The 16399-nt window shown below is 40.7% G+C and overlaps 1 protein-coding gene across 1 annotated transcript in view; it reads right to left on the minus strand.

Annotated features, from left to right (window-relative positions):
• Positions 1–16399, minus strand: part of LOC121908732 — a 156022-nt gene that overhangs the window by 62492 nt on the left and 77131 nt on the right. Inside the window, exon 5 of the mRNA XM_042428987.1 lies at positions 1706–2000. Within this exon, the coding sequence (XP_042284921.1) occupies positions 1706–2000 (295 nt within the window). The remainder of the gene's footprint in view (positions 1–1705; positions 2001–16399) is intronic.

Raw genomic sequence — 16399 nt, forward strand, 5'->3', positions numbered from 1 at the left:
AAGTTCATATCCAAGCTATTAGGATGATTTTTTTTTATCATTATTGCTCTTACTGCTCTTATATCACAGCAGAGAGAGACATCAAAGATAGGATAGAGAAATGTGTGTGACATGTAAGAACAATTGCAGGCTGGAGGATGTCGGAACCACACAGTTTGTGCCTCAGCCATCTGAGCAACCAGGAAAACTCCCCAAATCCAGGATTTTAATTATGTTACCTCATGTTCAGCTTTGCATAAAGGTTACTTGGTCAAACGATTATATATAACTACAAGACATCCATGTCTGCTTATCTCTGGACTGAAGATTAAACTAAACCACCATTCTACTACAAAAGATGTTAACATTCACTACTATCTGGATGGCAGATGGCACTGCAGTGGCAATTTGTTCATGGTATAACTGCGGGGAAGATGCAACAAATTGGGTTTCTGTGGACTACTGAGCATATCAGATCACAGCAGAAAGTTCAGATGATGATATTATGGGACAATTTTGAGTCTCTTTCCTTGCAGGTACTAGTGCAACTAGTTTTTGAACTGGAATTTGTTTTCTTGACAGGTGCAAGGACACAAGAATTAATTAAAACTTTTTTATGGCATTGTTCAATATAAAATACATTATGAAATAAATAATCATGAAAATATAAATATATTTCAAAACCAATGTATTATAAAATGATGTCATTAATTTTCAAATGACCTTAACTATTATTTTGTTTTATTATTCTAGAGTTTTATTGGAGTTCATTTTTGCTTCAAAATGCCCTATTTTAAAAGTCTATTTTTATTTCATAATGTCACTTTTCATGACAGTGGAATTACACACTGTCACAAGTGACAGCCCCCTCACTTTTCAACCATGTGCCCTCAGCCTCCCAGCGGGCTAACCAACTGCCATCAAGCTGTAGATCCATTTGGATACAGCAACCAGACAGAAAGACTGTCACTGTGTCCAAAATCACTCCCTATTTACCAGTGCACTATATTCACTATTCAACATTTCACTTGTGACTGAAATTTATTCCTGCAGTGGGAGGAAAAAACAGTCTATGGTATGTACAGTGCACTAGTTTCTGCTAACAATCCCTCAATTTAATGCTTCAGATGTCATACAGTGGGTGTGAAAATTACAGTCATGAGACCAGAAACCTGTGTCTGATATCTCTGTAATGTTTTTTTTTTTTTGTAGAGGTAACACTGAATTAACCAGCTAGCTGCTGATGCTAACAGTGGCTCTTCACTTTATTGAGTAATAAATAGTTCAGAAAACAACACCGCTAGTTGGCTGGCTAGTTAAGTAGCATGTGTAGCCTAGTTTAATACAAGTCTAGCTTAATAAAAGGAAAGGTTAGTAACTGAACTGTAAATGTGCACTATTTACAGCAGTAGTCTAGTTAGTTGATGAATTACTTTGACATTGTTTTTGCTCTAGCTAACAAGAGCTAGCTGGCTAACTTTTGGTAACAGTTGATGAGACTGCTAAGAAGCTGAGGGCATACTTGATTGGCTGAAAGGTGAGGGGGCAAGAGTAACAATAGTTTCCATAACAATGAATTAAGTTTTGATTATTTATTAAATTTCACTGTGTATTGGTTTTATTAATTTATTTAATATTGGACACTTTGGAACTCCATACTCTGCTCCTCCTTGGCCCTGAATAAATTCTAAACCAACTGTCCCACTGCCCACCCAGCATCCAATACCTATATTTGCCATCTCAGGCACAGTGGCGCTGTAGGGGCCTTCGTCAAAGACAGGTGGGTTGTCGTTGATGTCCTGCACCCGAATTATGAACTGTGACGACGGCTCCAGGGCACGGTCCGTCTGCCTGTCGGTGGCTGTGGCAATGAGACGGTACTCGTCCTTTTCCTCACGGTCCAGTGGCTTGGTGACGTGGATGTTACCCGTCTTCTCGTCTATCACAAAGACCGAACCCGCCCCCTCGCCTCGCAGGACATATTTAGTGCGTCCATCATTCCTGTCCATGTCAGTGTGGAGCTAGGTGAGAGAAGATGTATAGAGAGGGGGAAGAAAAGAAGGGAAAGGAAGACAAAATGGAAGCACGAAGGAGGAAATGGGTGGAAGTAGAAAGTGGATTGTGAGACAGATAGGAACATAAAGGGTGGGAAAGAAAGACAAAGAGTAAACACCAGTTAAAAATTAAGTTTGTTTTTTTTTTCAAGACAGGCAGTGGAGACAAAACAAGCAGATTATCCTCTGCATGCCTCCAGGATATAATGAATTTAAACAGAGGCAGACAAAAGAAATACGTACAATACCTCCCTCTCACCCACTGTCTCACATACACTTTCCTTCCACTCTACTGTGGCTCATCTCTCTATTCCTGCAGCATAGCAGTTATGAACCAGGATCTCCTTAATCTCAATGATATCCAGAACACATGCTCTTCTGCTCACTCTTAAAGCCTCTATTCACTTCCAAGCAGCTGTGGATGGCGACAGCTTATTAGTCTGTGCACATGCAGTGCCCTGGCTATTTAATGAAAGCACCAAATCAAAGGAATAATGAACAGTAGGCCAATCAATTATTCCCTAACTAATAGGTGTATATGAGGGAGAGTGGAGTTGTGCATGGTAGTGGGACATGCTGTATCGATCACAGCCCTGTGTTGAGCTTTATTGGATCAGTGCCTGGCGGGATGGCAGAGAAGCGTAGCGACCAGCCTCCTCTCATGCAGGGAGAGGTAATATCAGGGAAGGCTCCACACTGTCCTCCATCCCCGACAAGAGAGACACGCCAGCGGGATGCGCCCAGCACATCAAGATTCAATCTCATTACCCCGCACCTACGTGGATCGAATAGTAACTGTGACAAAAAAAGTGTTAAATTAGCCCTCACTCGCAAGAAAGTGCGACATTGTGACTTTAGTTGGAGAGAGGAGCGGAGAGCCGGCTGGGGAGGGGATGAGGGTTTAGCTCAAGGAAGCATTGTTGCCTGGCAACAGCTAAGCACATTTGCTAAATGAAATGAGAATGGATACTGTGAATCGAAATGTTCATTTACTTTGAGGATTGCCATTTTTCAAGGGGGGAAATAGCGTGGATACGGCAGCTTCCTGGGGGGTAAACGATAAGTACGGATGTTGACAAGGTTGTTTATGGCTAAGAAAGTAATCATAAGTTCAGACTGTTTGAAAGTTGAAAGCTAAAACTGTGTGAACAAATTTGGCACAAAGTCAAAAGTTAAACAAGAATTCACCTTCAAAAGATCCCTCTATTTAAATGACAATGCAAATTGGGAAATCTGAAAGCACTCTAGCCAGCAGAGAGGGAGCTGTGTTAAAGCAGAATGCACTTAGGAAACTAGAAAAAGACCTAGTCCTGGTTTGAAGGCTTTTCTCTGTACCCATGCACAGTATACAGTAATGTTACTGAAGGGGTTATCTTTAATCAGCTATGCCACAAACTAGCCTTAGCATGCTCATCCTAGCTCGGTTTCTGAAGTTATCTCTAGAAACTATTGAAAGTGATCGTGTGTTAAAGTGATTCTCCATCCTTGTAAGCCTTTAAGGTAGATGTAAAAACTCATAAAAAAGTAAACTTATGTTACAACCATTTATTTCTAACTACACGATTTTCATGTCAGTCTTCATGAACAACTCTGTCAAGCTCTTGAGCAGGTGCTCCTTTGAGTATTGCTTCAAATGGTCAGAACATAGAGTGTGAAGTTTGCTATGGAAGCTTTGTATCTAGCCATACTTTGGTAAAACTTTGAAAGTTATAAAAGTCTCTATGGACATCTTGTGTTTTTCCACTGTGAAAACAAGGGTTGAATGCTTCATAGTCAAAAGACAGATTTTAACCAACTTTCAAAACTTTCTTAATATAGGCTTGTCATGGCAACAGCATCATCTTAAAGGCCTAATGAGGCACAAAATTAAATTTACAAATTTACATGAACACAGCGAACAAAGGGCCAGTGTCTTTAATCTTGGCAACCAGCAGGTAAGCTTGAGTTATATTAAATCATGTTATGTCACCTGCTACAAGTTTTTGTCACTGAAGTACATCTGTGTCAGTGGCATGTCATGTATGTATTAGCTAAATGTTTTACAATCACTTTTGTTTATTTACTTTTTCGCACTTTTCATATTTTGACTCACAGCATGAGCTGTTTCTGAGGTCCAACCATTTGTTTTCTCGCATTACCAGACCTCCTGTGCAGGTGATTGTTGCAGCCAGAGTCACACAAGTTCACTTACAAGTGTTTACATTTTGACCTGAGTTTTGTTCTCATCTTTCATCTTATGTGGAGGCCAACTGGGGCCAATTGGCCAAAGCACCCGGCTGGTAAGAACCACCATGGGAGCCTGGTTCCTCACTCTCCTTAACGGAGAGCCATTAACAATCAAAGTCTTAACGGCCCTGCAGCTTAACGAGGGGACTTAACGAGCTTCTTAATGAAGCCCCGGCCATCATTACCACAGTGAGTGGTGGCAGCGCTGATTGAAAGCACTGCTCAGAGTCATTCTGGAGCAGGAGAGCCCAGCCTAAGGAAACCAAATCCATTTAAGGTTGACCTCTCACCCTTATCTTTCCCTCCAAGATTAATAGAAAAGTGTAATAAGGAAAATGCACTTCACCAGATATAATGGCTATGGATATTTTATGGCTACAGAGGTGGCACAGCCTTGGAATATCTGTCAGCCACCTGTCAGTTTGCAAAAATAACCAAACAACATCATAACAAAACTGGCTATCACCATATTTCACATCAGTTTAACTTGAATAATATGACATCTCATAACTCCTGCATTTCATATCCCCCTGATATACCATCAAATATATCAGGAGCCAAACAATATGAAGCCACTGGCCACAAAAGCCAAATTTACTGATGTGTCACCTCTGCTTTGAGAATGATTTCAGCCTGATAAGCTGCCATTTCCATTTTCCCTGGCGCCTGCTGTGTATGCAACACCCAGCCTCCCCAGACTCCTTAATCTCTTCAATTACTTATATTATCATAAGGTAATATGCTTATACTCATATACTCAATTTCATATTTTTGCAATAACCATAAATCATGAAGCGAGGAGGAAAACTACTCTCTGCCAACCTCTAAATCACTTAAATAACTAATACCCCATATACACAATTTCACATTTCTGCCGCACAATAAATCATAAAAACACCAGGAAAATGTGTTTTTTTCCACAGCTGTGCATTAGCCTAATGAATGTGGATGTTTTCCTCCCACAAGTTCAGTGTGTGTGTGTGGTAGCTATGCTTGTGTGAGGCTGAAACGGAGGTGAGGTTACAGTAGCAGGAAAAATTACAAAGTGCGGAAAATCGGCTGGCAGCTCACGTAAAACGCCAATAGGTGTGCGGTGGCAGTGCGGAGCACCGCTGAGCCCTGCGATTGGCAGTGAGGTTCAATTCCCCAAACACAACAGGGAGAGTTTGCAAGGGCACGCAGACAGGTGTGAGAATATCCTCCGATCTCCTCTGCAAGCCTGTGGAGGAAGGGAGCCTATTCATCTTCTGTGTGGCGACTTCAAAAGAACCAGAGGCCTATAGGACAACCGCAGGTCCTGCCAGCCAGTCAAATTCCACAACTAGGCTGGGTGGAGGTATCAGGGCTGGGACTGAGCCAGCTCTTTCATATCAGCCAGGTAGTGTCAAGCGGGGCAGAGAGGAGAGGGTCAGCCAATCGATTTGGAGCAGGCTCACCAATTCAGAAAGATGTCTGAAGAAAAAGCTCGATCAGGGAATACAGCAGCAAAATTAATTTGGGACACGGCCCATATGACTTCAGAGAACCTGTTTGAAATGAAACTGTACCTTGCGGCCAGCTTACCTACCAGCTCAGGTAAAACTAAAGGGTATGTGTAAGTGTTAATGTGGGCACGTTTTTTGTGCACGTGTGTATTACACTATACATGACAATTTTAAGAACAGCCTCTCCAGGTGAGAATGTGTGTATGTGTATGTGTGTGTGTGTGTGTGTGTGTGTGTGTGTGTGTGTTGGCCACAGTAACTATAAAGAAAGAGGTTTAATGACTCCTGAGTCTCCTTCTGCCCTGGCTGAACCTTCACTTGGCACAGTCATTGCACAGAGTGGACAAGGAGCCAAGGCGTGACTAAGAATATGTGTGAGTGTGTGTGTGTGTGTGTGTGTGTGTGTGTGTGTGTGTGTGTGTGTGTGTGTGTCTGCCTGCCTGTGCATTTTGTGTGTCATTGAGTGCTGGCAGAGCCTGACATGGAGAGAGAAGAAACAGTTGAGAGCAGGCCAGGAAGTGTGTGGTGGTTAATAGAGCACAGCACAAAGCTGAGGCCAGCATCTACACAGCGACTAATAATTAAAGTCAACAACTCTCTGGGCTGGTTGTGATCTGCTCTGCGATCATCAGATGTCTTTGTTCTCTTTCCCTTCTAAAGAGCAATGGATCCCCTACTGGACCTCCAGAGAGCGAGACACCTACACACACAGAGGACATATATGTTGTCTCTCCAATCCAAGGGTGGGATTTACTGCAACAGGGCAATTCCCATTTTACCAGGTAAGGGAGTGTGTGAAAATGATTGGAGTGGTGGCTGAACCTTATTCTTTAACTTTTCAAAAAAAAAAGTAAAAACAATCCCCAGTGTTATTAATAATTTCCTTTGGATGCTCTCTTTGACATAAAAAAAATAAAAATAAAAAATGCAAATCCCTGTCCCCTAATATCATAACTTAACCTCCATGCTAATTGTAATATTTAGTGCAGCCATACGTTTCACATAGCCACCAAATTGTACATTAGAGGGGGGACAAGCAGCAACATTTTATCTGGGTCCAAATTTATGAAGAATTTTGTAATAATTTCCAAGAAGTTTCCTGGAAAGATCTAATATTTGGTACTAATGTGGGAGAAACAGGGATCTCCTAAAAAAAAAAACTTTAACCCAAGTATATATACATTCATTCTTCATTTATTATTGGAAATTTCACAAAACAAAAAAAATGTTCTTTAACCAAGAGCAACTATATTAACAGTTATTACCACTGTTGCTGAATGGAATAACTGTTTAAAATTCATCTGATCATGTATGCACTACTATGTTAGTACATTAAGCAATAGAAATGACCATGAAAATAAAACCAAAGTTATAATTATCCTTTAATTTTAAAATTCACCACAATATCAATTGAGAAAAATAGTCATTAGGTGAAAATACCCCCTGCCAGGCTAAACCAAACCATTATAACTATGACAACCACAACCATAAAAAGAATGCAAATAGTGCTTCACACAGGTGCAGCACACACAAGCATGCAAATTAACAATCTCATTTGACTGCCCGGCTCTCCTGTCTAATCAATGCAGAGTCAGACACACATAACAAAAACATTTTCCAATTATGCAGAACCACTCAAACACCCCCACCCCACCCTCCCACCCCCCCCAACAGAAACAGGAGCAGAAACAAACCAGCCTCTGAGGAGCACTTTTGACTTCAGAAGACAGACCCTTGTACTGTGACAAGTTTTAAATTCCGTCTGAACTTTCAATCAAACCCATTCTCACAGCAAGTGTGGGGGGAAATTCCCTTTTGTTCTGCGCTCACAGTGAAATGTCAGACGATATTGAAAACAGTCTCCTCTCGCAATCTGTCTGTTTGTCTTAAAGCGAGACTCAGTTTAAATACGTCATGAGGAGCAGCAGTTAATTGTTTAGCATTGATCCGCCATTGATTCAGCATTGAAGTTTAGTTAGCATCGATTGCCTCTTTAATTCAGTTGTGGTGTGGACATGTTGCCCTGTTCTCATTTGATCTAATTCAGTCTGTCTCTGGAGGGCACACTGCGTGGCCTCCACTTCAACACACACACACACACAGACTGCAAAATCCCTCTCTGTCACATTCACACACACTTCCTAATAGAACATTCATTATTCATCATTATTAGACTTTTCCTTTAGCACCATAAGCTGTTCGATGCATCTCACCACTGTTCCCTTCCTACGCAATACATTATTCAGGACAAAACTGTGCTTTTAGCCTCAGAGTATGCAAATCCCACTTTTGATTATCATAATCAGCTGATGTATGAGAGTGCGTGTGTGGCTGCTCGCCGGGTGATTGTTTGTGTTTTATTGCTTCAGTGCTCCACTCTGGTGTTGTATACTTCACATCATATTTTTAGCCAAGGGAGACGGGCTTGGAAAAGGCCACTGGAGGCTTAACTCACTGCTGTACATTTAAAGGGCAAATCGCCCACATATATGCCACCGCGTGCCACTGCCAAGAGGAATGGCTTTTACCATCAGAAAGCCTAAGTGTGTTTGTGTGTGTGTGTTTGTGTGTGCGTGTGTAAAGGAAGAAGATGTGTGCAATACTGAAAGTGAATTTCAAGCGATGTTTATTATCTGTGTCACTTTTTATTTCACACATATTTTTCTTTTTCACTTTATTATTAGTATTGAGTTTTTGTGAAATGGGTGTAGAATTGATTTTTTTTTTTAAATTTGTGGCAGAAATATACAAGTTGTGTAGGATTAACATGTGCACACAGTGGTACACTAATACTTAGGAAAAGCTAATGTATGGTGAATATGAGGATAAACCACATATTTAATACCATATTTCAATATATTATTTTATATATTATATTGAGGAATTATTTTAATGTAAGAGATTTTTAACATAACTTTAATGTCATTAAGACTTTTCATAAACTGTAAAAAACATTATACATATATATTGTATATGGTATTTTATTTATCACATACATATAAAGGAAAAATAGGCAATGTATTATACTCATATTTTTAAATATGTTATTGTAAAAATATATAATATATATTATTGTACTGTTGCAAAGTGTATGTCCTTGCCTATCATCATAGGCTTTAAATATATAATAAGAATACATACTTTATGCTTTATGAGTACTGAGTGTTATTGTAGTTGGATTATCTCACAGCATGTGTGCTTTTGGGTTGGCTTGCCTCTCAGGATGCATTAAAAAATTAACCAGTGTGTCAGCGAGGTGAAGAGAGGATTCCCTCCTCTCCAGCTCCTTTACTCCTATCCTCCTCCTCCTCCTCCTCCTCCTCCTCCTTCTTCACCTCTGTCACACCCTCCCATCAGCTGCCACCTATCACCCATGCACTCTGTTCTGCCCTGGCCTCCTGCTCATCTCATTCTGACCCTGCTCTCTTTTTCTGACCTGCCCTCACCGTCCACCTCCTCTCCTCTGGGGCGGGGCCCCTCTTCTCTCTGCCGTGGCCTCCACTGCTCACACCAGCTGCTGTGCACAAATAACTGCCAAGTGTGTTCAAAGAAATGTATTAAAATATTGATGTTTTTATTGCAAAGCTAGAGAAATATATAAAACATAGCAGCCATAAATAATTCTCATTTAGGGTGCTCATTTAGCTTTTACAGGAATTTCAGGAAAATGTCCAGTAAAAAATTCAACATGAAATTCTTTCACTGCTAGCAGCATAGCTCTAGGAATGGTAATGTTGTTCAGTCAGTTGGTTGGTTGGTTGGTAAGTCCACCACTTCGGTCCAGAGTGACAGTACAGTATCTCTACAACTACTGAATGGATTGCAATAAAGTTTGGTGCAGACATTCAAGAGGATGAATCTTATGGATTTTGTTGATCCCCCTGACTTTTGATCTAGCGCCACCATCAGGTCAAAATTTCAATGTGATTGATACTTTGGTTTATGACCAAACACCTTCAAAGCCAATAACATTCCCATCAACCTCAGCTGTTATTAATGGTAGTGCTAGTTAGCAAACATTAGCATGCTAATACACTGAGCTAAGATGTTGAACATACCTGCTACATCAGCCTGTTAGTATTGCCAATGATAACTACTAACATACCAGCCACTATCATTTTTAAATTTACTCTGCCACAACTGCTAAGGAAACCTCAACTTTTATCCATCTTACAGTTTGGTTTTCTTTACAATTAGCACAATGCCGCTAGTGTGGCTGTATACTTGTTTTTTACAAGATGACACTTCAGTCAGACACTTGACCATTTATACTCGTTAAACAATTAGCTTTAGTTGAAAAGGCTGACTCATTGAGAGGCTCTCAAAGAATATGAGCGGCAGCAAGGATTCCGCTAGGATAATTAATCCTCTCTTGAGATCAACATAAAATAACATAAAATCTTAGTTAAATCAACATAGCAAAAACTTAGCACATAAGGAGAAGGCTGGGCAGGGGGGGATTGCAACGCAAACGGTATTGGCATGATCATGATCGGCACCTCGATGAACACGATTGAACGTTACAAGTCACACGGCTGTGAATGAGCCAGTGATTGAGAAGAGCGAATGAAACTGTTGATGCCGATCATCTAATAAAGACGACTTAAATGCTCCACCTGAACTAACGCAATGCTTCGTTTGTTCATTTTATTTAGAATTCAACAACACTGAAGGTTATGACTAAAGTGTGGCATGCAGTGTGACTTTGGGAGCAGAGGCATGTTAGAAGTAAAAATGAATGTTCTGATTAAGATGAAAATTTGTTAGCACATTTGCTTTGCTGCCTTTGGTGCTGGAATCTAGTCCAAGAACACTAAATCTCAAAGCTCAGAGGCTTACCAAGTAACCTAATTTATCAAAGCATTAATGTTGACATGGGAGTACTCCACAGCAGTTGGAGAAAAATATCAATATTTGTAAATTTTTTTTAAATACTTTGGTATTAAAAAAAGAGTTGATATTTTGGGTATAATTGTTGGTGACAGAGAGGTTTATATCAATATATTAATTGACTGATTATATCGATATGTTACCCAGTTCATCCACCGATAGCTAACAGTTAAGCCAACAAAATCAGATGTGACCAGATTCTATGATTATGACAATAATTAGTGACTGCCAGACAACCCCAGTCATTTAACTTCTCCTCTTCTTTAGCCTCCTCTGCCCTCTTCTCTCGCCGTGCCCTCCACTCCCTGACTCATGGGCTCCTTCAGGGCCACGGGGAGAAGTGCAGTGCACGGTCCAGGCCAACGCATAAATATTACCTCAAGGTCACGGGCACAGAGCTCACACTGGGTTATGCATAATCATGAATTCAACTCCTGCACAGCCTCTTCACTTCATATATTCACTACGTCACATCACCGCACACTGGCTCCACACCTAAACGCACACTGTATTTCTCACCATTGACGCGGTTGACCTTGAAAGGTTAACTTCAGGCAATAAACCAACTCCGACATCAATTTGTGTTGTATTTTATGTTATCACATTACCTGAGGTTGTTAAGGTTACACACATACTATCCGACATATCCGGGGTTATCTACAAGTGCATTTTCATATTAAGTTGAAAATGGTGTAGATGTATTCAAAGAGGTTCATATACTCTCAGAGGTAAAATACTGCCGTTCTCGCATTTGGAAAAATGATGCTTTAAATTCAGAAGCTCGCTTTGCTGATTTGTTCGACATTATCCTGAGATGAAACACGGCCTATAAAGAGAGAAGGGAGATTGGAAGTAAAGGAGAGAAAGACAGACTGTGTTTCCTTTGAATTCAATCTTTAATAGACTCCACATTTTCTCCTCTTTTCTTCCTCTTCTTCTCCTCGTAGTCTTGTTCCCTCAGTCATCCCATCTTATTATTTTCTCTGTGATCCTGCACCCACTCAGCACAGAGACACATTTGAATGTGGCCTCCACAGGGGCTTGCAAACTGCTTTCTCCATTCTCTCACTCTCTCCCCTACTCTCTTGTATTTTCATCTGTGTAAACCCTGCCTTTCCCTCCGCTGATGCCCTGGATTGCTCTGGCTGCCTCTTTTTCATAACTCTCTCCTTCTCTCTCTGGTCCATCTTTCTCCGGCTTGCTTCAGGCCTTGACAGGCTGTGAGGTCAACTTTAGAAACATGTGTGATCTCTCAGTCCTTCCCCTCCCTCTTTTTTCCTCAACTGCCTCACACGTTCTTCCTCTCCGTCGGTTGTAAGCCATTAACTTTTCCTCACTCTGTACCCCTCCACATGCCATTAACACTGCCCTCACTGTACAGTACATCCACTTTCTCTTAACCTCTTCCTCTTTTCTCTCCGGTTTTACCCCTTTTCTTCCGCATCGTCCCTTCTTCGTCCTGCATGGTAATGGTGCTCTCCTCTGTCTTGTTATCTCCCCCTTCCCTCCCTCCCTCCAACACAGTAGTCATTCTCTAATTGCTGTCTCAGCCCCTGCTGTGCTCAGACCCGGAGGCTAAATGATTTCTGCAGGGAGAGTAAGAGTGGAAACACAAGAAAACACAGAGTTGTTTGCAAGTAGTCTTTTTTTAATAATTATTGATGAGTTCCTTGTCAGGAGGTGTGTGTTTACTGTTAGCAGTGGCCCTTCTATTGACACCATAACACGCTTTTTTATTTTTATTTTTTTTGTCTGTGTGACTCCATGCCTCTCTCCTTTCTCCTTCCTTCAGTTTACCTGCCTCATAAAGGACCCTTTTATCTGAGTGGTATTATTTATGTCTTTGAAGCAGGACTTACAAGCTTCCTGTATTTTGTGATGGGTTTGTGTGCCAACACAATGTGGATTTTTAAGAAGTACAAGTGTTGGTGTGTTTTTCAGCGTGTGTGTCAGCCTCTGTTTCATATCACAGGAGAAAATGAAGCTTGTGCTTACAGCAGCAGCTAAAGAAGTATTCAGATCCTCTACTTACATAAAAGTAGCAATATCACAGTGTAAAATACCCTGTTACAAAGAAGTTATTTCCTTAAAGTATCTATAATCAATATTTTAAGTTTAACAACGGAGTGCACGACTACTTGTATGTGAAAGGTGTTGCTCATAGTGACAAACCCGCTGAGAATTATCGTCTTTCAGCTCATTGTTTTGGTTTTCTGGTCCACAACTTTACTGCTTTGATTCAGTCTCATCACTCAGTGATAAAGCTCTCATAAACTCATTATACGTGACAGTCTGCCTGGGCAAAACCAGATGGCAGAAAGGAGAGCGAACACTGGACTTACATTTGCCATGATGCCAGAAACAGGCCTCCAATTGAACGCTAACGATGCTCTATATCTGCTGGATGTGTGAATAATCCACTGTTTGCTAATGAGTTTGCTATGTCAACAATTTGTGAAATGCGCCCATGCACTTATTTGCCGAGAGTTAGATTAGTTGGAGAAGATCAATACCACTCTCACATTTGCCTGTTACGTTGGGACAGAGGTCAGCTAGATGTTTCTCCCTATTCCCAGTCTTTATGCAGCTATGCTAACTGCTGCTGGCTGTAGCTACATATTTAGCGTACAGACATGAGAGTTATATCAATTTCCTTATCTAACTCAGGGCAAGAAAGCGAATAAGTGTATTACCCAGAGTGTCAAACTATTCCTTCAATGGGTGATAATAGTGGACAAAAATATTATCATACATATATCCATTAGTAGATTGACAGAAAATGAAATAGCAACATTTTTGATCATCAATTCACATTTTAAGTCAATTTCTAAGCAAAAATTCACTGGTCTGACATTCCCGTCTGGTTCCAAATATGAATATTTGTTGATTTTCTTAGTCTTCTGTGATAGTATACTATTTATATATTTATATATAGCTGTGGACTGTTGGTCATTTTTTACTATTTTCTGACATTTCATAGAGGAAGAAGAGTAACTGTTCTTTCAATTGAGAATTGAGATTGTAAACATGTAATTGGTAATGCGGCATTGTATATTTGCATCATATTTTTGTTGTTAATCATGTTTTCTATGTAAAATCTGTAAAGTAACAACTAACTATAACTGTGAAATAAATGTAGTGGAGTAAAAGGAACAGTATATCCTTCTGAAATGCAGTGAAGTAAAAGTATTAAGTAGGATAAACTCCAGATTCTGGAGGAAATACAATTAAATTTGTACTCAAGTAAATTTAACTTCACCACAGCCAATGAGGAATTGTCTCTCCTCCAGTCAGCATCAGAGAAAAACGTGCATGCACACACCACCGCTTAACTTTGTGTGACAGTCTCCTTCTCATCCTTGCATCACTCTGTCGACTTCCTACGAGTGCTTTCGCAATATCATGTGTGCACACGTTGCACCCAGAGGCAACGCACAGAGGCGCAGGAGTTATCAATAACAGAACGGTCAATAACTGTGTTATTTATATATCTTTAGATGCCCTCAGGCTGGAAGAATCTTTTAACAGCAATTTGCAGTGCAATTTTCAGCAATGAATGTTAATGAATGATTAAACATAACAAGAAAGCTAAGAATACACTTCTAGTTTGATGTGTCAGAAACTGAAAGTATTTAATTACTGTTTCACATTGATATCTGCTTGTTTTATATTCATACTATGCTGTAATGTGAGTGTCATGTGTGGCAAAGACAATCATGTTAATTGTGTAATACAGGCATATTTCACTTACTATGAATTATGTATGTCCGTGCTGATGTTAATGATATGCTAATGACAATGATCGCCTAGGTCCATTTCCTGATGCACTAGTGAATTACACATGCGTATCTGCCGACTTGCTAGGGAGCTCACACACTTAAGCTGTTATAAAGGTGAAACAGGGCAAGATGGAGACGATGGAATTTCCTCATAGAGAGGAAGAAACTACTATATATGTCACGTTTTCTGCCCACATGGGTGTTAGGGAGTTTGCATTTCAAGAGGAGAGTGAGGGGGGAAAAAAAGCTAATCAGAAAGGGTGTTTTTTTCTTAATCCCAGCTCTGCTGAGGCGCCTTTTCTCCTCAAGAAAAGAAAAATCTGCCTCTGCAATCACTTGAAACCCCGTTACAGACCATGTGACAGCATCAATTAAATTCACAATTATCATGGGGCAGACACTCTCCAGCGTGAGAAAATATAGTAACACAGCATCGTCTGTGAGTCTGCGCGCGCGTATGTGTGTGTGTGTGTGTGCATGAGCATGTATGTGTTTGTGTGCGTAGCTCTGTGTATGAGGTTGTGTGTGTGTGTGTGTGTGTGTGTGTGTGTGTGTGTGTGTGTGTGTGTGTAAGAGAGAGATAGAGAGAGAGTGTGTTGATAGAGAGCAGAAAACTGAGTCAGACAATCCACTACTCAGAATATATTTCTTGACCTTTTTGGCAACTGTTGTGAACCTGAACAATTCTCTCAAAACAACATACCACAGAAAAGAAGAACTTAGATCTTTGACGATATAAAAAAAATTCAAGGGCAACAACAGTGAATGGACAGCTTTCGACTCATAGATTTAATACCAAATGAGTTGCTTTTTGTTTTTTGTGTATCTTTTGTTTTTTGTGCTTCCAACAGTTTGAAACCAGAGAAAGTGCTTATAAATATCCCCGGAAAATTACACTGGGTGCTGTCACTGTGTCCACAAAGTTGGCCCCTAATTCATTATCAGTTTAGCAGCAGAGCCTTTGTCTCCCATTGACATCACAGATTAGAGTCTTGGCTCTTGTTTTCAGCTTTAGTAGAGATTTATCCCGACTGAACTGTCCCAGATCACATAAAAAAACCAGCATGAAACAGTGTAAGAGGGCAGATTTTTAAAGAGGGCCCGCATTTAAATACAGGATCACACCTTCAGATGTACATGCACATGGATATGTTTTATGTGTCTGAGTGTGTGCACGAGAACAGTATAGCCAACTGAAGGAGAGACACGTTTTATGAGTCACAGGCAGCCGTGTTTGCAGCCGATTGAGCCTGTTTTTGGACTGCGTTGGATCTGGCAGGTGGAGCTGTTCTGGCCTGTACAGTCAATTTCTTCACACTCTCCATCTCAGCTCTCTCCCTATTAAAGCACAATCAGGTCCCTGATAGGGGAAAAAAACAAGGCAGCCTGTCTGCATTGATCTCTCTACCTATAGCATTGGCCTACACCAGAGCAGAGCAGGAGATTAAAAATTCATAAGCGTATTAAGATCTATAAGAGCATTATTCATGTGTGTGCCGTCACTGTCTAATACAGTAGGGTACTAATCGTACGCATCTCTGGCCCAGCACACATACACACTCTCACAATAGCTTTCTGGGTGTACTCCAAGTGTCAGCACTATCATATGGGCATGTGTGTGTGGTCTGGCGTTGTTCCCTCCTTGAGTGCCGTACAATGTGCTGGCATAAATACCTGCTTGACACAGCAGATTGGCACTAATGGCTTTACACGCAGTGCCATCTGTAAGCTGGACCGCTAGCTCTTGCATCTTCTCCATGGCCACTAACAGTGTTTCATAGCATTCCGTTTTGACCATCATTAGTCATAGTGCAAAGGTAAAAACAGCTAAATTAAATGTTAGCTAATCATCGGCTGACTCAGGGAGGCTGTCCATAAAGGCTGCAGGGTCCTGTCCATCTGTGTACACCTGTAAAATCTAAAAACACAAAGCAAATTGGGCCTTTTCGTCTATCGAGCGCGAGACACCTCCCACTGAGCTGAAGCT

The sequence above is a fragment of the Thunnus maccoyii genome, chromosome 12, assembly GCF_910596095.1.
Source record: "Thunnus maccoyii chromosome 12, fThuMac1.1, whole genome shotgun sequence".
In the NCBI taxonomy this organism is placed as follows: Eukaryota; Metazoa; Chordata; class Actinopteri; order Scombriformes; family Scombridae; genus Thunnus; species Thunnus maccoyii.